This window comes from Macaca fascicularis, chromosome 16 (assembly GCF_037993035.2).
Source record: "Macaca fascicularis isolate 582-1 chromosome 16, T2T-MFA8v1.1".
NCBI lineage: Eukaryota > Metazoa > Chordata > Mammalia > Primates > Cercopithecidae > Macaca > Macaca fascicularis.
Window position 1 is genome coordinate 59,833,807 of NC_088390.1, and position 22,220 is coordinate 59,856,026.

The following is a 22,220-nucleotide window of genomic DNA, read 5'->3' on the forward strand; positions in this document are numbered from 1 at the left end:
TTAACGTAAAATAACATTAAGAGTTCATCTAAACATTTGTCTTAGAAATTCAGGTCGATGGCTAGGAAGGGAAAAGATGCTGTTAGAACAGAGGGAAGTGGGTGACCTCTCCAAAGACGGACGTGCTCCGACGGAGGGCTGGAGTGTTCCGGCGGTAGCCAAACCTTCCATTGAACCCATAGATTGGTTTCAGATCAGCATTGTAGTGGTCGTGCCCAGTCACCTGCTGGAGAGAATGCCCTTGGGGGCAAGGAGAGAGAGGCCTGAGCCTGCATTCAGCCCACCTCTTGGCTTCCCCATTCCCCTGGGTGTGGTATGGGATGCCAACCAGGCATAGTCACTTGCATTCCCCATGCCCACAGCTGAACATGCAATCCTCAAATTCCCTGAGCCTCTGGGCTGAAAAGCCAAGGGCTGGTGAGGCTGAGGGACAGAAGGCTTCCTAGAAATAAAACCCCACACCAGGAATAATTGCAGGAAAACTGTAAATGGTTTGTGCTGGGACAGGAAGGGCCAGAAATTCTGGGATTGGCAAAGCTTGCTTTTCTCCCACAAGAAATGAGAAAACTCTCACCCTTGCCTCTGACCCATGTGGAAAAAATGGATGAGATCAAGATCAATTGGGCCAAATGGCACAAAGTATCATGTGACTAGAGAAGTGACCCACGATGGTGGAGCTGGGCTGGGAGGAGGGTTTACCCTGTTAGAAAAATATCCCGGCCAGGCGCGGTGGCTCATGCCTGTAATCCCAGCACTTTAGGAGGCCGAGGCGGGTGGATCCTGAGGTCAGGAGCTCGAGACCATCCTGGCTAACATGGTGAAAACCCATCTGTACTAAAAATACAAAAAATTAGCCAGGCGTGGTGGCAGGCGCCTGTAGTCCCAGCTACCTGTGAGGCTGAGGCAGGAGAATGGTGTGAACCCAAGAGGCAGAGCTTGCAGTGAGCCAAGATCGTGCCACTGCACTCCAGCCTGGGCAACAGAGCAAAACTCGGTCTCAAAAAAAAGAAAAATATCTCTCAACTCTTTCCCATTGTTGTTAACTTGGGCCTGGAAAATGAGCAGGATGCAGCAGTGAGGGGAACAGGGGCTTCAGAGTTGGGAAGAGCGGAATCTTTTTGTTCATTTGTTTTTGAGATGGAGTCTTGCATTGTCGCCTAGGCTGGAGTGCAATGATGCAATCTTGGATCACTGCAACCTCTGCCTCCTGCATTCAAGAGATTATCCTGCGTCAGCCTCTTGAGTAGCTGGGATTATAGGTGCCCGCCAACATGCCTGGCTAATTTTTTGTATTTTTAATAGAGACGGGGTTTCACTATGTTGGCCAGGCTGGTCTTGAACTCTTGACCTCGTGATCTGCCTGCCTCAGCCTCCCTAAGTGCTGGGATTACAGGCATGATCATGAGCCACTGTACCAGGCCCAGGAAGAGCAGAATATTAATTCCAGCTCAGCCCTCTTGCCAAATTACTTTAACTAAAGAAACTTGTTTCCCTACCTGTGCTATGGGGTTAGTGTGATGGTGAAAAGTGCCTAACAAATGGCTCATGTCTGTAATGCCAGCACTTTAGAAGGCTGAGGCCAGAGGATCACTTGAGCCTAGGAGTTCAAGACCAGCCTGGGCCACATAGGGAGACTCTATCTCTACAAAAAATAAAAAATTAACTGAGTGTGGTGGTGCACACCTGTGGGCGCAGCTGCTCAGGAGGCTGAGGTGGGAGGATTGCTCAAGCCCAGGAGGTCAAGACTGCAGTCAGTAGTAATTGTGCTACTGCATTTCTTTTTTTTTTAAATGGAGTCTCGCTGTGTCGCCCAGGCTGGAGTGCAGTGGCATGATCTTGGCTCACTGCAACCTCCGCCTCCTGGGTTCAAGCAATTCTCCTGCCTTAGCCTCCCAAGTAGCTGGGATTCCAGGCGCGAGCCACCACGCCCGGCTAATTGTCTTTTTGTATTTTTAGTAGAGACAGGGTTTAACCAGGTTGGCCAGGCTGGTTTGGAACTCCTGACCTCAAGTGATCCACCTGCCTCGGCCTCCCAAAGTGCTGGGATTACAGGCATGAGCCACCACACCCATCCGTGCTACTGCATTTCATGCAATCCAGTTTGGGTGACAGACTGAGACCATATCTCAAAAAAAAAAAAAGAAAAAATGGGGCCTGACATACAGTACTGGGGCTTATTAACTAATATTAGGGAGCCCTGTGGCACCATATGTTCGTGTATGTGAAGAAAACCTGGAAGGATGCAGTCCCTTAGCCTCTTCCCCTCAACCAGGCCTCGCTATGGCCCAGGAACCATGATGAGGCTGGAAATGGAGGCAGCACTTGCCTGTCCCTGCCCAATTTCTCCTGTTGAGGTATCTCTGTCCTTGCCCGAAGATGTGGATATAGTCTACAATCCAGCCATCCCTTCCTGTACCGCCATGATCCTGAAAGTGGGGAAGAGAATACAGAAGACTGTCAGCCACAATGCTGAGGGGGGCACGGTGCAATCTGCCCTGGGGTTTGTTGTGGGGAGAGGGAAGAGGTCAGAGCCTTAGGTAACTGGGGCAGACAGACTAAATATATTTAAGAACCAGGCCAGGCGCAGTGGCTCAGGCCTGTAATCCCAGCACTTTGGAAGGCCAAGGTGGGTGGATTACCTGAGGCCAGGAGTTCAAGACTAGCCTTGCCAACATGGCGAAACCCCATCTCTACTAAAAATACAAAAAATCAGCTGGGCATGGTAGCAGGCGTCTGTAATCCCAGCTGCTCAGGAGGCTGAGACCGTAGAATTGCTTGAACCCCGGAGGCAGAAGTTGCAGTGAGCCGAGATCTTGCCGTTGCACTCCAGCCTGGGCAACAAGAGCCAAACTCTGTCTCAAAAAAAAAAAAAAAGAAGAAGAACCTATTGCCTCTCAGGGCAGTTGAACTTGGCAGCTGAAGGCTCAGTCTCTGCTGCCAGACAGGCTGGGTTCTAACTCCAGCTTAATCATTAACAGGCTTTGTGAACTTGGGCCAATTACACAGCTTTTCTGGGCCTCAATTTCCCCATCAGTAAAAGGAGTATTGCTGTGAGGTTTGTTTTTTGAGACATGGTCTCACTCTGTTGCCCAGGCTGGAGTGCAGTGTTGCCACCTTGGCTCACTGCAACCTCCGCCTCCTGGGTTCAAACAATTCTCCTGCCTCAGCCTCCTGAGTAGCTAGGATTACAGACATGTGCCACCATGCCAGCTAATTGGCCAGGCTGGTCTCAAACTCTTTAACTCAGGTGATCCACCCGCCTCAGCCTCCCAGAGTGCTGGGATTACAGGAGTGAGTCACCGCACCGGCCTGCTGTGAGACTTAAGTGGTTTTGGTCAGATAAAGGGCCTGGCATAGTGAAGTTGTATAAATGTTATCTTTATTTAAATGAAAATAATACCTACCACAAATGGTGGTTTTGACAATAATACTTTTAAAAATTAAACAGGTTGGTTGGGAGCGGTGGCTAACACCTGTAATCCCAGCACTGTGGGAAGCCAAGGCAGGAGGATCACCTGAGGTCAAAAGTTGGAGACCAGCCTGGCCAACATGGCGAAACCCCTACTACAAATACAAAAATTAGCCAGGTGTAGTGGCGCGTGCCTGTAATCCCAGCTACTCAGGAGGCTGAGGCAGGAGAATCACTTGAACCCGGGAGACAGATGTTGCAGTGAGCTGAGATCGTGCCACTGTACTCCAGCCTGGGAGATAGAGTGAGACTCCCTCTCAAAAACAAACAAACAAACAAAAAAGGCTGGGCACAGTGGCTTGTGCCTATAATCCCAGCACTTTAGGAGGCTGAGGCAAGAGGATTACTTGAACCCAGAAGTTTGAGACCAGCCTAGGTAACATGGCCAGACCCGTCTCAACAAAAAAACTAAAAGATTGCGGCTGGGTATGGTGGCTCACACCTGTAATCCCAGCACTTTAGGAGGCCAAGATGGGCAGATCACAAGGTCAGGAGTTCGAGACCAGCCTGGCCAACATGGTGAAACCCCATCTCTACTAAAACTATAAAAAATCAGCTGGGCGTCGTGGCAGGTGCCTGTAATCCCAGCTACTTGGGAGGCTGGGGCAGGAGAATCACTTGAACCCGGGAGGCTGAGGTTGCAGTGAGCCGAGATCACACCACTGCACTCCAACCTGGGCGACAGGGTGAGACTCTGCCTCAAAAAAGAAAAAAAATTAAAAGATTAGCCGCTGGGCATGGTGGCACACGCCTATAGTCCCACCTACTCAGAAGGCTGAGACTGGAGTATTTTTTTTTTTTTTTTTTTTTTGAGACGGAGTCTCGCTCTGTCGCCCAGGCTGGAGTGCAGTGGCGCGATCTCGGCTCACTGCAAGCTCCGCCTCCCGGGTTCACGCCATTCTCCTGCCTCAGCCTCCCGAGTAGCTGGGACTACAGGAGCCCACAACCGCGCCCGGCTAATTTTTTGTATTTTTAGTAGAGACGGGGTTTCACCGTGGTCTCGATCTCCTGACCTTGTGATCCGCCCGCCTCGGCCTCCCAAAGTGCTGGGATTACAGGTGTGAGCCACCGCGCCCGGCCTGGAGTATTTCTTAAGCCCAGCAGTTCGAGGCTGCAGTGAGCTGTGCCACTGCACTTCCAGCCTGGGTGACAGAGTGGCACTTTGTCTCGAAAAAGAAAATTGGAAAGCTTTTCCACGGCTGGCTGCGGTGGCTCACGCCTGTAATCCCAGCACTTTGGGAGGCTGAGGCAGGTGGATCAGTTGCGGTCAGGAGTTCGAGACCAGCCTGGCCAACATAGTGAAACCCCGTCTCTACTAAAAATACAAAAAATCAGCTGGGTGTGGTGGCGGGCGCTTATAATCCCAGCTACTTGGGAGGCTGAGGCAGGAGAATCGCTTGAACCTAGGAGGCGAAGATTGCAGTGAGCCAAGATCAGGCCACTCCACTCCAGCCTGGATGACAGAGTGAGACTCTGTCTAAAAAAAAAAAAAAAAAAAAAAAAAAGAAAGCTTTTTCAAAATATGTATACCTTATCATTTTCAAGGTTTTAAATACTCAGGTTCTTCCTTTTCCCCTCCCCAGACTCTGGTTCCTTCTGTCGTAAAATTACCAGTTGATGCCAGTGTGGTGGCTCATGCCTGTAGTCCCAGCACTTTGGGAGGCTGAGATGGGCAGATCACTTGAGCTCAGCAGTTCAAGACCAGCCTGGGCAACATGGTGAAACCCGGTCTCTGTTAGTCCCAGCTACTCGAGAGGCTGAAGTAGACGGATCGCTTGAACACGGAAGGCGGAGGTTGCAGTAAGCCAAAATTATGCCACTGCACTCCAGCCAGGGTGACAGAACAAGACCCTGTCTCAAAAAAAAAAAAAAAAAAAGAAAGAAAGAAAAATTGGGCCGGGCGCGGTGGTTCACGCCTGAAATCCCAGCACTTTGGGAGGCCGAGGCGAGTGGATCATGAGGTCAGGAGATGGAGACCATCCTGGCTAACCCGGTGAAACCCGGTCGCTACGAAAAATACAAAAAATCAGCCGGACATGGTGGCGGGCGCCTGTAGTCCCAGCTACACAGGAGGCTGAGGCGGGAGAATGACGTGAACCTGGGAGGCAGAGGGAGACTCCGTCTCAAAAAATAAATAAATAAAATAATAATTACATGAGTCAACACGTGTGACTCATGTGTGTCCATATACATGCACTGCACAGACCTATGCAAACAAACATTTGGGACTACACACACACACACACAAACCCCAAGATTTGTTCACAGAATAACCCCATGAGTCCTTCTTTTTCTTCTCCACACCACTGATGTGTAGAAACACAAATACTGGAAGCGAAATGTTGGGTGGGAATATTGAACCATCAGCAAATAGTCTCGGAATCTTTGTTCTGGGGGAGGTTAGCGGAGGAGTACTCTGCTGGGAAAGGGCCTACACCTAGACGGAAAAGGCCAGGGGGAGGAACTGAGGTCCGCAGAGGTTTGAGAGGTGTCCCTCCCTTCCGCCCAAAGAACCAGGAGACCAAGCCCCATGCCCTGCCACTATGATGTCACAGGAGGAAGGCGTCTCGCCCTGGAAGTCAAATCAATTCCCTTTGTCTTGCTCACTGAGGTCACACGGATTTTCGCGTATTTAGAGAATTTGCGGTGTGAGGTCACCCTAGAGGGCGGGTCTGTAGAGGGCGGGTCTGTAACGTCACAAAGGACAAAGAGACCGACTGGTTTGGGAGAAGCTGGCTTTGAGCCCTATCCCCTTGCCTTGCAGAAACCCGGAATGAGTCTATTCTCAAATTCAGGGCTGGAAGGCCATTCTGTGAGCTCAGGAAGCTTGCGCTCAACACCTGTCCTCCCTCTCCTGCAGTCCTCCGGCTTCATTAAGAAAACTGGGAGGCGGTGGCGGGAGGATAGCGTGAACCCAGGAGTTCAAGACCAGTCTGGGTAACACGGCGAGACCCCCTCTCTACAAAAAAAAAAAAAAAAAAATTAGCGGGGCGGGGTGGCGCGCGCCTGTAGTCCCGGCTAATCACGAGGCTGAGGTGGGAGGATCGCTTGACCCTGGGAGGTGGAAGCTGCAGTGAGCCGTGACCGCACCACCGCACTCCAGCCTGGGCAAGAGTGAAACTCTGTAATTACAGGCTCAAACGTGTAATCCCAGTCTGGGTAACATGGCGAAAACCCGTCTCTAGCAAAAATACCAAAATTAGTCTGGCTTCGTGGTGTGCCTGTAATCCCAGCTACTCCCGACGTAGGAGAATCGCTTAAACCCAGGAGGCAGAGGTTGCCCTGAGCCAAGATGGTGCCACTCACTACACTCCAGCCTGGGCGACAGAGTGAGGCTGCGTCTCAAAATAATAATAATAATAATAAATAAAAATTTAAAAAAGAAAAGAAAGTAAACTGAGGAGGTGAAAGTGGCGGAGTCTTCTTTGTGGTGAGGACGCTGGAGTGAAGATTTAGGGAGGAGTGTGGGGTCTTCCAGGAAGCTCCTATACCTGATCAGTTTTCCGCAAAACGGGCGGAACCACGTGGCTCTGGAAGTAGCTGCGGGCGTGGTAGTCCTGCTGCGCATTGTAGGGCGGAATCGCCGACCACAGCTTGGGCCTAGAGCGCCCATAAGCGCGGGCAGTGGTGCTCACAGCCACCCCGTCCAAGATAAAGCCTTTCTCCAGTCGCAGGCGACACTCGCTCAGGTATGCCATCCCAACCACTGTAGCCTTGGAGGGCCTTTCTGGAGGGAATGAGGACCCTAGGTGGGGACACCCCTGTGCATTGTTACGTGATGTCAAGGACCCCTGTGACACAAACCCTATTGTCTCCACTCACCCTGGGTTGACCGGTGGGTCCTTAAGGCAGTGGGGGAAGTTTGCTTGCTTGGTCCTAGAGGAAGTTGACCAGAGACTGACTATGCAAGAGGAGTTGGAAAGTGAAGCGGAGGAGACTGGATAACTGATTGTGGGCAGTTTGTGTGCAATTAAGCCCCGTTCCCCCAGTTTTCCTTTAAGGTGAGTATTCTCTTTTCCCACGGTATTACATGCTATTTCCTCAGCTCAGTTTTGTTGAAAAGCTTGTACCTGGAATTGATCAGAAAGTTCAGATCGCACCTACTTCCAATTCTCATTTTACAGAGCTAGAGGTTGAAGCTTAGAAAGGTTCCCTAGGCCGAGGCGGAGCTTGCAGTGAGCTGAGATTCGGCCATTGCACTCCAGCCCGGGCGACAGAGCGAGACTCCGTCTCAAAAAAAAAAAAAAAAAAAAAGAAAAAAGAAAGGTTCCCTAGGCCGGGAGCGTTGGCTCACGCCAGGAACCCCAGCATTTTGGGAGAACGAGGCGGGGCGGATCGCTTGAGCCCAGGAATTTAAGAGCAGCGTGGGCAATACAGCGAAACCCCATCTCTACTGAATAAATGAATACTTAGCCAAGTGTGGTGGCACGCACCTGTGGACCCAGCTGCACTGCAGGCTGAGCCATGGAGGTGGAGGCTGCGGTGAGCCATGATTGTGCCACACTCCAGCCTGGATGAGAGGAGACCCTGTCTCAAAAGACCGGAAAAAAAAAAAAAAAAAAAAAAAAGGCCGGGTGCGGCGGCTCACGCCTGTAGTCCCAGCACTTTGGGAGGCCGAGGTGGGCAGATCACGAGGTCAGGAGATCGAGACCATCCTGGCTAACACGGTGAAACCCTGTCTCTACTAAAACTACACAAAATTAGCTGGGCGTGGTGGCGGACGCCTGTAGTTCCAGCTACTCAGGAGGCTGAGGCAGGAGAATGGCGTGAACCCGGGAGGCGGAGCTTGGGGTGAGCTGAGATGGCGCCACTGCACTCCAGCCTGGCGACAGAGCGAGACTCCGTCTCAAAAAAAAAAAAAAAAAAAAAAAAAAAAAAAACCAGATTCCCCAAATCCAGTTAGCTGACTTCCAGTCAGTCCAGTTAACAATTCTCCTGCCCTACCCGAATTAACATTATTTATTTACTTATTCTTTTTATTTATTTATTTTGAAGACAAAGTCTCACTCTGTCGCCCAGGTTGGAGTGCAGTGGCTCAATCTGGCTCACTGCAACCTGTGCCTCCCGGGTTCAAGCAATTCTCTGCCTCAGCCTCCTGAGTAGCTGAGATTACAGGCGCCCGCCACTAAGCCCGGCTAATTTTGGTATTTTTAGTAGAAACGGGATTTCACCATGTTGGCCAAGCTGGTCTCGAACTCCTGACCTCAAATTATTAGCTCACCTCGGCCTCCCAAAGTGCTGGGCTTACAGGCATGGGCCACTGTGCCTGGTCTATTTTATGTATATATGTTTAAATATAAATATAAAATATTGGCCGGGCGCGGTGGCTCAAGCCTGTAATCCCAGCACTTTGGGAGGCCGAGACGGGCGGATCACGAGGTCAGGAGATCGAGACCATCCTGGCTAACACGGTGAAACCCCGTCTCTACTAAAAAATACAAAAAACTAGCTGGGCGAGGTGGCGGGCGCCTGTAGTCCCAGCTACTCGGGAGGCTGAGGCAGGAGAATGGCGTGAACCCGGGAGGCGGAGCTTGCAGTGAGCTGAGATCCAGCCACAGCACTCCAGCCTGGGCGACAGAGCGAGACTCCGCCTCAAAAAAATAAATAAATAAATAAATAAATAAATATAAAATATTTTATAAATATTATATTTTATATATTAAAATATATATTTCATATATATATCTTTTTTTTGAGATGTCACCTAGACTGGAGTGCAGTTGCACGATCTCAGCTCACTGCAACCCCTGCCTCCCGGGTTCAATCAATTATCCTATGTCAGCCTCCTGAATAGCTGAGATTACATGCCTGTGCCACCACCCTAGACTAATTTTTTTTTTTTTGAGATGGAGTCTCGCTCTGTTGCCCAGTCTGGAGTGCAGTGGCGGGATCTCAGCACACTGCAGCCTCCTGGGTTCCAGCAATTCTCCTGCCTCAGCTTCCTAAGTAGCTGGGATTACAAGCGCACGTCACCACACCTGGCTAATTTTTGTATTTTCAGTAGAGCTGGGGTTTCACCATGTTGGCCAGACTGGTCTTGAACTCCTGACCTCAGGTGATTCACCACCTTCGCCTCCCAAAGTGCTGGGATTGCTGGCGTGAGCCATCACGCCCCACCACCTAGCTAATTTTTGTATATATATATATAATTTTTTTGAGATGGAGTTTCACTCTTCTTGCCCAGGCTGGAGTGCAATGGTGCCATCTCGGCTCACTGCAACCTCCGCCTCCCAGGTTCAAGCGATTCTCCTGCCTCAGCCTCCCTAGTAGCTGGGATTACAGGCATGTGCCACCACGCCTGGCTAATTTTGTATTTTTAGTAGAGACGGGCTTTCTCCATGTTGGTCAGGCTGGTCTTGAACTCCCAACCTCAGGTGATCCGCCTGCCTCAGCCTCCCAAAGTGCTGGGATTACAAGCATGAGCCACCGCGCCGGGCCATTAATTTTTGTATTTTTATTATTATTATTTTTTATTATTTTAAGATGGAGTCTTGCTCTGTTGCCCAGGCTGGAGTGCAGTGGCGTGATCTTGGCTCACTGCAACCTCTGTCTCCTGGGTTTACAGGTGCGCACCACCATGCCCAGCTAATTTTTATATTTTTTCTAGAGACAGGGTTTCACCAGGCTGGTCTTGAACTCCTGACCTCATGTGATTTGCCTGCCTTGGTCTCCAAAAGTGCTGGGATTACAGGCGTGAGTAATTTTTGTATTTTTAGTAGAAACAGGGTTTCACCATGTTGGCCAGGCTGGTCTCAAAATCCTGACCTCTAGTGATCCTCCCGCCTTGGCCTCCCAAAGTGCTGAGATTACAGGGGTGAGCCACCATGCCTGGCCCCATCCCAATTATTTTCATCCGCTATTATTTATGCTTCTTTTTTTCCCCTCAAGACATGGTTTCACTCCAATTTCCCAGGCTGGCATGCAGTGTTGTGATCTTGACTCACTGCAACCTCTGCCTCCTGGGCTCAAGCGATTCTTCTGCCTCAGCCTCCAATTAGCTGGGATTACAAGCACATGCCACCAGGCCTGGCTAATTTTTCTATTTTTTATAGAGACAGGGTTTTGCTATGTTGGCCAAACTGGTCTTGAACTCCTGAGCTCAAGTTATCAGCCCACTTTGGCCTCCCAAGCTGGGAGGATTACAGCCATGAGCCACCAGGACTGGCCTTATCTGTCCTTTAAAGTAACAAAACAGTGGGGGGATATATTACCATATTTTTCCTCCAGCTAATTTTCTTTTTCATTTTCCTTTAGTTTCCACATACAGCAATGGATCTAGCTAATTATATAAATTATATATTTTATTATTTTATCTATTTCTGAGACAGAGTCTCACTCTGTCGCCCAGGCTGCAGTGCAGTGGAGCCATCTAGGCTCACTGCAGCCACCGCCTCCTAGGTTCAAGCGATTCTCCTGCCTCAGCCCCCAGAGTAGCTGGGAGTACAGGCACCCATCACCACACCCAGCTAATTTTTGTATTTTTAGTAGAGATAGGTGTTTCACCATGTTGGCCAGGCTGATATGGAACTCCTGACCTCAGGTGATCCACCTGCCTTGGCCTCTCAAATTGTTGGGACTACAGGCGTGAGTTTCTGCGCCCGGCCGAGATGGAGTGTTTTTTGTGTTTTTTTTTTTTGAGACAGTATCTCGCTCTGTCGTCCAGGCTGGAGTGCAGTGGCGCAATCTTGGCTCACTGCAAGGTCCCCTCCTGGATTCACGCCATTCTCCTGCCTCAGCCTCCCAAGCAGCTGGGACTACAGGCGCCTGCCACCAAGCCCGGCTAAATTTTTTTATGTATTTTTAGTAGAGATGGGGTTTTACCGTGTTAGCCAGGATGGTCTTGATCTCCTGACCTCGTGATCTGCCCGCCTTGGCCTCCCAAAGTGCTGGGGTAACAGGTGTGAGCCACTGGGCCCAGCCTGTTTTGTTTTTTTCATAGAGACAGTCTTGCCCAGGCTGGAGTGCAGTGGTCTGATCATTGCTCACTGCAGCCTTGACCTCCTGGGCTCAAGTGATCCTCCCACCTCAGCCTCCAGAGTAGCTGAGACTAAAGGTGCACACCACCACACTCAGCCAATTTTTTGTGTGCCTGTAGCTAGACTTGATTGCTCATCTCAGCCTCCAGAGTAGCTGGGATAATGGGCATGCTCCACTAGGTCTTGTAGTGAATTTACTATTTTTTATATTTACTACTCTTTTTATTATGAAAGTATATGTTTTACTGTTCAAGTTCCAAGCTCCTATAAATCAGATCTGATATCTTGAATCCATTCTATTAAAACTTTTACCTAGAAAGAACTTGCAGGTAAATGATGACAAAGGAAAAGTATATATAAATCTGGCTGGGCGCAGTGGCTCACATCTGTAATCCCAGCACTTTGGAAGGCCGAGCGGGGCGGAACACCTGAGGTTGGGAGTTGGAGACCAGCCTGATCAACATGGAGAAACCCCGTCTCTACTAAAAATACACAATTAGCCAGGCGTGATGTTGCATGCCTGTAATTCCACCTACTTGGGAGGCTGAGGCAGGAGAATCGCTAGGACCCAGGAGGCGGAGGTTGCAGTGAGCTGAGATTGCCCCACTGCACTCCAGCCTGGGCACAAGAGCAAAACTCGGTCTCAAAATAAAAAACACTAAAAAAAAGTCTGGGCGCGGTGGCTCACGCCTGTAATCCCAGCACTTTGGGAGGCCGAGATGGGCGGATCACGAGGTCAGGAGATCGAGACCATCCTGGCTAACACGGTGAAACCCCGTCTCTACTAAAAATACAAAAATTAGCCGGGCACGGTGGCAGGCGCCTGTAGTCCCAGCTACTTGGGAGGCTGAGGCAGGAGAAGGGCGTGAACCCGAGAGGCGGAGCTTGCAGTGAGTGGAGATCTCAGCGACAGAATGAGACTCCGTCTCAAAAAAAAAAAACAACAAAAAAAAACACTAAAAAAAGATACAAAACTTAACCGAGTGTGGTGGTGGGCACCTGTAGTCACAGGTACTTGGGAGGCTGAGGCAGGAGAATCGCTAGGACCCAGGAGGCGGAGGTTGCAGGGAGCTGAGATTGCACCACTGCACTCTAGCCTGGGCAATAAGAACCCAGGAGTCTCTTGGATCCCAGGAGCGAGACAGAGTCTGGCTGGCTCACTGCAACCTCCGCCACTGCAACCTCTGCCTCTTGGGTTCAAGCAATTCTCCTGCCCCAGCCTGCCGAGTAATTGGGACTACAGGCATGTGTCACCACACCCAGCTAATTTTTTATTTTTAGTAGAGATGAGATTTCACCATATTGGCCAGGCTGGTCTTGAACTCCTCATCTCAGGTGATCAGCCCATCTCGGCCTTCCAAAGTGCTGGGGTTACAGGTGTGAGCCACCATGCCCAGCTGACAAAGGAAAACATTTAGTGAAATGTAAATATCAAGCTTTTAATCCAAGTCAAAAAAAATCTCCAGGCTGGGCGCGGTAGCTCAAGCCTGTAATCCCAGCACTTTGGGAGGCCGAGAAGGGGGGATCACGAGGTCAGGAGATCGAGACCATCCTGGCTAACCCGGTGAAACCCCGTCTCTACTAAAAAATACAAAAAAACTAGCCGGGTGAGGTGGCGGGTGCCTGTAGTCCCAGCTACTCAGGAGGCTGAGGCAGGAGAATGGCGTAAACCCGGGAGGTGGAGCTTGCAGTGAGCAGAGATCCGGCCACTGCACTCCAGCCTGGGCAACAGAGCGAGACTCCGTCTCAAAAAAAAAAAAAAAAAAAAAAAAAAAAAATCTCCAAAGCATAAAATATGAGGTGAGGTGGGATGCAGTGGCTCACACTTGTAATTGCAGCCCTTTGAAGGCCACAGCAGGAGGATTCCGAGTCCAGCAGTTCAAGGTTATAGTGAGCTTCGATGGTGTCACTGCACTCCAGCCTTGGTAACAGAGCAAAACTGTCTCAGAAAAGATAAAATTCAAAAATAGCAGTGATTAAGGGTAATACATAAGGATCATATATTGCCATAATATATAAAAATATAAAAAGTGGGCCTAGGGGCTTGTCACACTAAAGGTGACTTGAAATTGACCATACTCAGGGATGTTATGGTCTAACTTTCTCAAACTAGAGATTTAATACTTTTTTTTCCTTTCCCCCAAGACAGAGTTTCGCTCTTTGTTGCCCAGGCTGGAGTGCAATTGCAGGATCTCGGCTCACTGCAACCTCCACCTCCAGGGTTCAAGCGATTCTCCTGCCTCAGCCTCCCAAGTAGCTGGGATTACAGCATGCACCACTACGCCTGGCTAATTTTGTATTTAGTAGAGATGGGGTTTCAACATGTTGGACAGGCTGGTCTCGATCTCCTGACCTCAGATGATCCACCCACCTCAGCCTCCCAAAGTGCTGGGATTATAGGCGTGAACTACCGCGCCCAGCCAAGATTTAATTCTTCTAAAACCAAGACTGGTTCAGTCTAGACAGGGTACTGGTTCTCAATCTTGGGTGTACCTTGAAATCTCCTGGGAGCTTCACAATTCTGGTGTCTGAGTCCTATTCTGCAGTCTGACATAATTGGTCTAGGGTATGAACTGGAAACATTTTCAAAAGCTCCAGGTTAGAACAACTCCTCTCTAGGTCTGGTACCTTCCATAAACTAGTCATAAGACATTAAGGGTAGTTCTTTTTGATACCAAATGGAGCTTGTATTATACCTAACTTACAGGCAGAGACATTTATGGCTGAGTATTTGCAGATACAGATATATGAACACAAACCTCAATCTAAAAACCCTAGTTAATCCACTTCCCCCCAAATTATTGTTCTAAACGAGTATCCATTTTTCCCAGACACTGGGTATCACCTAAATCAACTCTTACAGAGTTTAGAAACAAATGCTAACCTTAAGACCAAGTGCCTTTATTAACAGGGCTTTATGCCTGTTCAGTTGGCAAAATTTTATCATTCTTCCATTCTCAAACTAGAGCTTGGAACATAAATTACACAATCATCCTGTTTGTCACAACGTTTTCATAACAAAATACCTGTACGTACCATCAACTTAATCATCTTCCACTATGACAGTAAACCTACATGGCAATTACTGTTGTTTTACAAATTTACTCCAAACCTGCTAAAATGTACATATAGACAGGCTCCCATTAACATCAATCCTCAAAATCCCTGTGTGTCCAGGATCTAACTATACAGTCCATCTTAACTTCAATGCCTTTTTTTTTGTGGGGGGTGGGGAACAGAATCTTGCCCTGTCACCCAGGCTGGAGTGCAATGGCATGATCTCCACTCACTGCAATCTCCACCTGTCAGGTTCCAGCAATTCTCTCAGTAGCTGAGATTACAGGTGTGCACAATGCCCAGCTAACTTTTGTATTTTTAGTAGAGAAGTTTTCACCATGTTGGTCAACCTGGTCTCGAATACATGACCTCATGATCCGCCTGCTTTGGCCTCCCAAAGTGTTGGGATTACAGGCGCGAGCCACAGCGTCGTCATTTCAATGCCTTTCTCACTGCAGGAGAAGCTATCTTGTATAGCCAGTCATCAAGCGGTATCTACTATTATTTTTGGGACTCAAAACCCAAATACTTTTTGAAGCCAAAATTAAATACAGCAATTGGAAAATGCCAAAAGTCTGCAAACTCACAAAAAAGCAAGGATTGTTTTAAAAAAAAAAAAAAAAGCGCAGTGTTTCCATTTCACAAAAGCAACGGTCAGGGGTCAGGTCATGTCAAAAAGATTGTAGAGGCCGGGATGGGCAGATCACTTGAGATCAGGAGTTTGAGTCCAGTTTGGCTAACATGGTGAAACCCCATCTCCACCAAAAATACAAAAATTAGCCAGGCATGATGGCAGGTGCCTGTAATCCCAGCTACTTGGGAGGCTGAGGCAGGAGAATTACTTGAACCCTGGAAGTGGAGGTTGCAGCGAGCCAAGATCTCACCACTGCACTCCAGCCTCGGTGACAGAGTGAGACTCTGGGGAAAAAAAAAAAAAAGGCGTAGAAGTGAACAGGGAGGCAAGCACTGCAAACACTTTTTAATGGGTTTAAAATTTTTATTTTTTACAAATATACTGGAGAATCATGCAATGCTGCCAGCATTGGATGCAATCCGGGGCCACAAGTCTGCACACTCCTTTGCTACTGGTCCTGTAATGGCGGAACCTGCATTAAAAAACAAAACAAAACAAAAAACATGTGGGGGACAGGTTAAGACATCATCAAACACAGAGGATCCTTGGCCTGTACTTCTAGACAATCCACCCAACCTCAGAGACCTAAGGAACAAGCCAGACTGAGTTCCTACCTTTCATCTCGCCTTTATTGTTCACTATGACCCCTGCATTATCTTCAAAATAAAGAAACACGCCATCTTTTCTACGGTATGACTTTCGTTGTCGAATGACCACTGCTGGATGTACTGAGAGAAGAAAAAAAGACAGCAGTCATTAACCTGTCAAGTCGCAACGCCACCACAAAAGCAGTTGCCAGCTAGACAGAATGTACTGTCAGTGTTTGAGATAGTATAAATATCAATCAGTCTTTAAGGTGATCCTCCCACCTCAGCCTCTCCAGTATCTTGGACTACAGGTGCTCACCACCATGCCCAGATTTTTTTTTTTACTCCCAAAGTGCTGGGAGTATAGGCATGAACCACAACCATCTATTCACATCTTAAAATCAAAGCTGCCAGTATTTTCTCGCAAGTGTAAAACTCTCAGGAGGACAATTATCCTTGCCTATGCCTTTTCCAACTTCACCTCACAGGTGGGTTATTAAGATCCCAGTATCACTGACTTGGGATGTAGAAATGGGACCTGGGACCCCCAACTGCTCCCAGTCCTGGCAATGAGCAGAGACCAAGCTATTCAGATTTATACTGGAAAACAGTTGGAATTCCAGGGCCCAAACACCAGGCTTTATGTTTTACTTTTAAAGTTTTACTTTCCAGTGTCATAAGTAACTTTTACACCCATCTGTACTAAAGTGAAAAAGATGCTTTTCCCAACTTTCAAAATCAAGTATCACTACACAGTAAAATATAATGCTTGTGAAGAACTATTGTAGAGTCAGACACACCTGGATTCAAATCTTCACTGATACTAGCGTGGGGTCCTTACACAGAATTTTTATAATGACAGGAAGACTATACAAAAAATAGATAAGTCTAACCAAGTTAGCAATGGGACACACATGAGGCAGCCAATACTTACTGACCCTCCTCTACTTATAAACCATTAAATGCTCACAAATTCATCAAGTAGACAAATAGACCTGGCCCTTTTGCACATTTCTGTGCTTGTTATTTATTAAGTTCCAAGGGGAGGGGATGTATTCATTTAGCAGAAACAAGGACCAAAAAAGACATTAACAGAATTGGATACTCACAGCTCGTTTTAAAACTGAAGTGTTCTGAGCTCTGGTCTGTCCCACCACTGACTGAGACCAACAATCCACTCTCCTGCCATCTCATCTACAAAGTGATGGCCATTTGCTCTGCTCTTCTCTAACAGCTCCCTGGGCCACCAATCAGACCCAGGAAGTGTTCTGAGAAGAGGAAAAAGCCCATGCAATTGCTGAATCACAAGCACAGTGCTACCAAGCCCTCAAGTGGCTATTAATGGTAAACAAAAAAAGATTTCTAACCCAAAGGTTAAAAATCTACTGGAGAGCATCGTGGAGTGGATACAGGAATAGGAGTAACTGTAACACATGGCTAACAAATCAACATCATATTTGTAACTCAAGGGATGGCCATGAACTCTTTAGAAGAGCAAGACATCCCAGGGTAGAGACAGACTAGGCAGGCACAGGAAAAAACTGCAAGAGCTGAAGTTAAAATGCATCAAATACCAGAAGTTCTAAAGCCGGACAGGACACAAACTGCAAGTATTTTGAGGCCTCCCCCTTTAAATCATACAGCTGACAGGAAAACTTATGAGGGGGTAGCCTGAGATTAAGTAATGAGCAATTAGCTGGGTGTGGTGGCGCACACCTATGATCCCAGCTCCTCGGGAGGCTGAGGCAGGGCAATCACTTGAGCCTGGGAAGTGGAGGTTGCAGTGAACAGAAAGATATGTGCCACTGCACTGCAGCCTGGGCAACAGAGTGAGATTACATCTCAAAAATAAATAAATAAAAATAAAATAATGAGCAGCTTCTCGTTTTCATTTTCTAATTTTTTTTTTTTTTTTTTTGAGAACCCAGGAGGCAGAGAGGTTGCAGTCAGCCAAGATCGTGCCATTGCACTCTCCAGTGTGGGCTGAGCGACAGAGGGAGACCCCATCTCAAAAAATAAATAAATAAATAAATCTAAAGTATGGAAATGACAAGATGATGGTCCCCCCTCCAACATAATATGAACAAAAACTTAAGATACTTATCTCACATTGCCTCTCAATGGAAAACAACCTTGAGGCCTTGAAAACTGATCCATTTTCCAATAAAGGAAAGAGTCCCCCCACTACTTATCAGTGTTAAGGTGGGCTCAGTGTTTACTCACCCTTTTTTCTGAGCTCTGGTTTGCCTTTCTTGACTGTGGCCATCACCATGTCACCCACACCAGCAGCGGGAAGTCTGTTCAGCCGTCCCTTGATCCCCTTCACGGAGATGATATACAGGTTTTTGGCTCCTACAAATCAATGTAAATAAAAATGAAAAATGTTGAGGGCCCATCAGGCCGTTCCATCAGTATTACATTTCCCAAACACTTCCAAAGTCCCTCCCTCCACTGACTGCCCAAGCAGTTAGTCCTCAAGAACGCCTTGTCACACCACCGATTGAAGCAAACAACACAACATGTTGCCACTTCACCCAAAAGCGATGTTTTCACTCTCCCCTTTCTTGACGGCTCAATAGGTCATTAGGCACAGGCCCATTGAGTGCTTTTAAAAGGGGGAGTATAGAAACCTGCAGTCAAAGACCTCACCTGTGTTGTCAGCACAATTGATCACAGCTCCTACCGGAAGACCCAAGGAAATCCGGAATTTCGCACCAGAGGACCCACCACGTCCTGTGGATATAAAGGGAAGGTAAACAGGATAAAGAGATCACTATCTAGACATGGTTCGCAGTTCCCTCTCATACTCTTAAACTGTAATTCACCGCACATACTTTGACAGATGGTATGCTATAGATTAGCTCGCTCGGATTTTACTTATGCCCTCCCCGTGTGCCACCCGATTCTCACGGAAAGTAGCCTATTTCTCACTATTACCACTCTGACATCGAAATTAAGGAACCTAGACGACTCAGCCCTTGTTCCAACTTTCGCAAAACGCAATTGCTCCTGCAAAGCATAAGACCGCAGAGGTCGCGCAAACCAGGGCCTAATCCAGTCTAACTTCAACCCCAATACGATAGCCCTATTCGCAGAGCGATCTCGCGGGATCCAGACTATATTCATGTCGGGATCCTGCTATGTCAACTCTCCAGCACCCCACTGCCACTTTCGAGGGCCCTGGCAGTGCTCTTGCGATGGCCTGGCTCTCCCTCTCCGGCCTGAAGGAGAGCAAAGCGCCCCAGCTGCCTAGGGCCACCGCTCCTGACGAATCCGCCAGCCACTGCACGACAGATGGTGGAGGATCCTCCAGAAGCAAAACCTCACCTCGCTTCGACATCTTGAACGCCGGAAAAAAGAAAAAAGGAAGTTGATTCAAAGGACGCTGGGATATGAACTTTGACGCCCCGCCCACCTTCGTCACGTGGCCGGAGCTAAAAACTCTGCCTCTTCCGCCTCTGGGCGCTGCCTTATTGCGTATTAAGTTCACGACGTTACTTTGAGCCCTCTCTGAAGTGGGCGTTGAAGTAGAAGCGCAAGAGATAGGAAATCTCTTCTCCAGGAGCTTAAGAGTAGTTAGGGACATGGAAGCAGTGATTTGTTAACTTGCTCACGACCTCTTTTGACAACTTAATACGTGCCAGGCACTTATCAGCACACTAGAGAATAGGAATTAAAACACGGTTTGTGCCGTGTGGGGGTTCCCAAAGAAACAAAGACAGTGGGGGAGGGGGGAGAACCAGCTCCAAACGGTTTCGTTCAATGTAATACAATTGAGAAGTGCTACAGATCATTCCATCTATGTGTTCTTGGTACCATACCATTCTGTATTTTACATATACAGTATTGCTCTGTTTATTGACCCGCCCCCCCCCCCCCCCCACACACACACACAGTTGTTTTTTGTTTTTTGTTTTCTTTTTTTTGAGACGGAGTCTCGCTCTTGCCCAGGCTGGAGTATAGTGGCGCGCTCTCAGCTCGCTGCAACCTCCGTCTCCCGGGTTCAAGCAGTTCTCTGTCTCAGCCTCAGAGTAGCTGAGACCACAGGCGCCCACCACAACGCTGGGCTAATTTTTGTATTTTTAGTAGAGATGGGGTTTCGCCATGTTGGCCAGGCTGGTCTCGAATTTCTAACCTCAAGTGATCTGCCCGCCTTGGCCTCTCAAAGTGCTGGGATTGCAGGCGTGAGCCCCCGCGCCAGGCCACTTGCTCCTTTCACAGCTTCAGCCGCCCCTTTCTTCTGGGTTCTTCCCGTGCCACGATGCATTCATTCAAATACTTACTGAGCTCCTACTTTGTAGCAGGTTCTGTCCAGGGCGTACAGCGGATTACATCAGACAACAAAATAGATCAATATTGTTGTCCTTATGGAGCTTACATTCTGCTGGGGTGCAGGTGGAGGAGGATATTAGACACTAAACAAAAGATATAATAAATAATTGCAGTATGTAGTATGTTAGATGGGGATAAGTATTATAAAAATATAAATAGTATCGCTTCTTGGCCTTTTGGCCAAGATCAAGTGTAAAATACAAATAGTGGCCGGGCCTGGTGGCTCACGCTTGTAATCCCAGCACTTTGGGAGGCCGAGGCGGGTGGATCACGAGGTCAGGAGATTGAGACAAGCCTGGCCAACACAGTGAAACCCCGTCTCTACTAAAAATACAAAAATTTTCTGGGCGTGGTGGCACGCGCCTGTAATCCCAGCTACAGCTACTCGGGAGGCTGAGGCAGGAGAATCGCTGGAACCCGGGGGGCGGAGGTGGCAGGGAGCCGAGATGGCTCTACTGCACTCCAACCTGGGCGACAGAGCTAGACTCCGTCTCAAAAAATATATATATAAATAGCTCTTTGAGAAAGACGCCGTCGTAGGTGTTGCGGATCGCCAATCCTTACGCTCCTGCTCCCGGCTCACCGCTGTTAGCTCTCGCCCAGGAACCAGAGGGTCAGGAAGCCGCGCAGTAGCCATGGATTTTAAGGATACCGGAAAAACACCCATGGAGGCGGAGGCGGCAGTTCACGAATTCGAGTCACTTTAACGAGCTGCACCATAAAATCCCTGGAGTAGGTGTGTGCTGACTTGATCAGAGGAGCAAAGGAAAAGAATCTCAAAGTGAAAGGACCAGTTCGAATGTCTGCCAAGACTTTGAGAATCACTACAAGAAAAACTCTTTGTAGTGAAGGTTCTAAGACATGGGATCGTTTCCACGTGAGAATCCGCAAGCGACTCTTTGACTTGCACAGTCCTTCTGAGATTGTTAAGCAGGTTACTTCCATCAGTATTGAGCCAGGAGTTGAGGTGGAAGTCGCCACTGCAGATGCTTAAGTCAACTATTTTAGTAAATTGACTACCAGGTTTTTTGTTTTCTTTTTTCTTTTGAGACAGAGTTTCGCTCTTGTTGCCCAGGCTGGAGTGCAGTGGCGCGGTCTTGGCTTACCGCAACCTCCACGGCCGGTATATATATATAAATCAGCTAGTGGCTGGGCGCGGTGGCTCAAGCCTGTAATCCCAGCACTTTGGGAGGCCAAGACGGGCGGATCACGAGGTCAGGAGATCGAGACCATCCTGGCTAACCCGGTGAAACCCCGTCTTTACTAAAAAATACAAAAAACTAGCCGGGCGAGGTGGCAGGGGCCTGTAGCCCCAGCTACTCGGGAGGCTGAGGCAGGAGAATGGCGTAAACCCGGGAGGCGGAGCTTGCAGTGAGTTGAGATCCGGCCACTGCACTCCAGCCCGGGCTACAGAGCAAGACTCCGTCTCAAAAAAAAAAAAAAAAAAAAAAAAAAAAAAAAAAAAATTAGCCAGGTGTGGTCCATGCCTGCGGTCCCCAGCTACTCGGGAGGCTGAGGCACGAGAATCATTGGAACCCAGGAGGTGGAGGTTACAGTGAGCCGGCATTGCGCCTCTACACTCCAGCCTGGGCGACAGAGCAAGACTCTGTCTCCAAAAAACAAAAACAAACCAACCAAAATTAGCCGGCCTTGGTGGCACATGCCTATAGCCCCAGCTGTTCTGGAGGCTGAGGTGGGAGGATCTCTTGAGCCTGGAAGGCAGAAGTTGCAGTGAGCCAAGATCCCACCACTGCACTCCAGCCTGGGTGAAAAAGTGAGACCCCATCACTAAAAAAAAAAAGAAAGAAAGAAAGAAAGAAAGAACAGAAAAAAAGAAAGAAGGAGAGAGAGAGAAGGAGTTGGAGGCTTCAGTGGAGGAGGAACACTTGAGGCCATGAGTTGGAGGCTTCAGAGAGCTAGGATCACACCTTTTTTATTTTTATTTTTTATTTTTTATTTTTTATTTATTTATTTTTTTTGAGACGGAGTCTTGCTCTGTCGCCCAAGCTGGAGTGCAGTGGCGCGATCCTGGCTCACTGCAAGCTCCGCCTCCTGGGTTCACGCCATTCTCCTGCCCCAGCCTCCCGAGTAGCTGGGACTACAGGCGCCCGCCACTGCGCCCGGCTCATTTTTTTTGTATTTTTAGTAGAGACGGGGTTTCACCG

At 48.4% G+C, this 22,220-nt stretch overlaps 2 protein-coding genes, 1 non-coding gene and 1 pseudogene across 3 annotated transcripts; 1 reads left to right on the forward strand and 3 right to left on the reverse strand.

The window, feature by feature from the left end:
• On the reverse strand, positions 1–7,542 carry SPMAP1 (sperm microtubule associated protein 1). The gene is made up of 3 exons (XM_005583986.4): positions 6,961–7,542; positions 2,327–2,426; positions 1–240 (listed from the first exon to the last, which is right to left on the reverse strand). The coding sequence occupies exons 1-3, from the start codon at positions 7,165–7,167 to the stop codon at positions 83–85; spliced, it is 465 nt and encodes a 154-aa protein (XP_005584043.2). The 5' UTR covers positions 7,168–7,542; the 3' UTR covers positions 1–82.
• Positions 7,543–15,478: 7,936 nt separating this feature from the next.
• On the reverse strand, positions 15,479–19,090 carry RPL23 (ribosomal protein L23). Its single transcript, XM_005583988.5, has 5 exons — positions 19,051–19,090; positions 18,373–18,456; positions 17,947–18,075; positions 15,751–15,864; positions 15,479–15,608 (listed from the first exon to the last, which is right to left on the reverse strand). The coding sequence occupies exons 1-5, from the start codon at positions 19,061–19,063 to the stop codon at positions 15,526–15,528; spliced, it is 423 nt and encodes a 140-aa protein (XP_005584045.2). The 5' UTR covers positions 19,064–19,090; the 3' UTR covers positions 15,479–15,525.
• LOC123569622 (small nucleolar RNA SNORA21) lies at positions 18,207–18,341 on the reverse strand. Its single transcript, XR_006693437.2, has one exon. It is a non-coding gene; the product is annotated as a small nucleolar RNA SNORA21 (small nucleolar RNA).
• A 1,600-nt stretch (positions 19,091–20,690) lies between the features above and the next one.
• On the forward strand, positions 20,691–21,521 carry LOC135967878 (small ribosomal subunit protein uS10-like; annotated as a pseudogene).
• The last annotated feature ends 699 nt before the right edge of the window (positions 21,522–22,220 follow it).

What these genes read in the sequence shown, in the direction of transcription:
- SPMAP1 (XM_005583986.4), bottom strand. Translation starts at nt 7,167, where the DNA reads ATGGCATACCTGAGCGAGTGTCGCCTGCGACTGGAGAAAGGCTTTATC. An exon ending in TTTTGCGGAAAACTGATCAG is followed by an intron (nt 2,427 to 6,960) that starts GTATAGGAGCTT and finishes CCCCACTTTCAG; the next exon opens with GATCATGGCGGTACAGGAAG. An exon ending in GAGAAATTGGGCAGGGACAG is followed by an intron (nt 241 to 2,326) that starts GCAAGTGCTGCC and finishes CTTGCCCCCAAG; the next exon opens with GGCATTCTCTCCAGCAGGTG.
- RPL23 (XM_005583988.5), bottom strand. An exon ending in CAATTGTGCTGACAACACAG is followed by an intron (nt 18,076 to 18,372) that starts GTGAGGTCTTTG and finishes ATTGATTTGTAG; the next exon opens with GAGCCAAAAACCTGTATATC. An exon ending in CAATAAAGGCGAGATGAAAG is followed by an intron (nt 15,609 to 15,750) that starts GTAGGAACTCAG and finishes TTTTTAATGCAG; the next exon opens with GTTCCGCCATTACAGGACCA.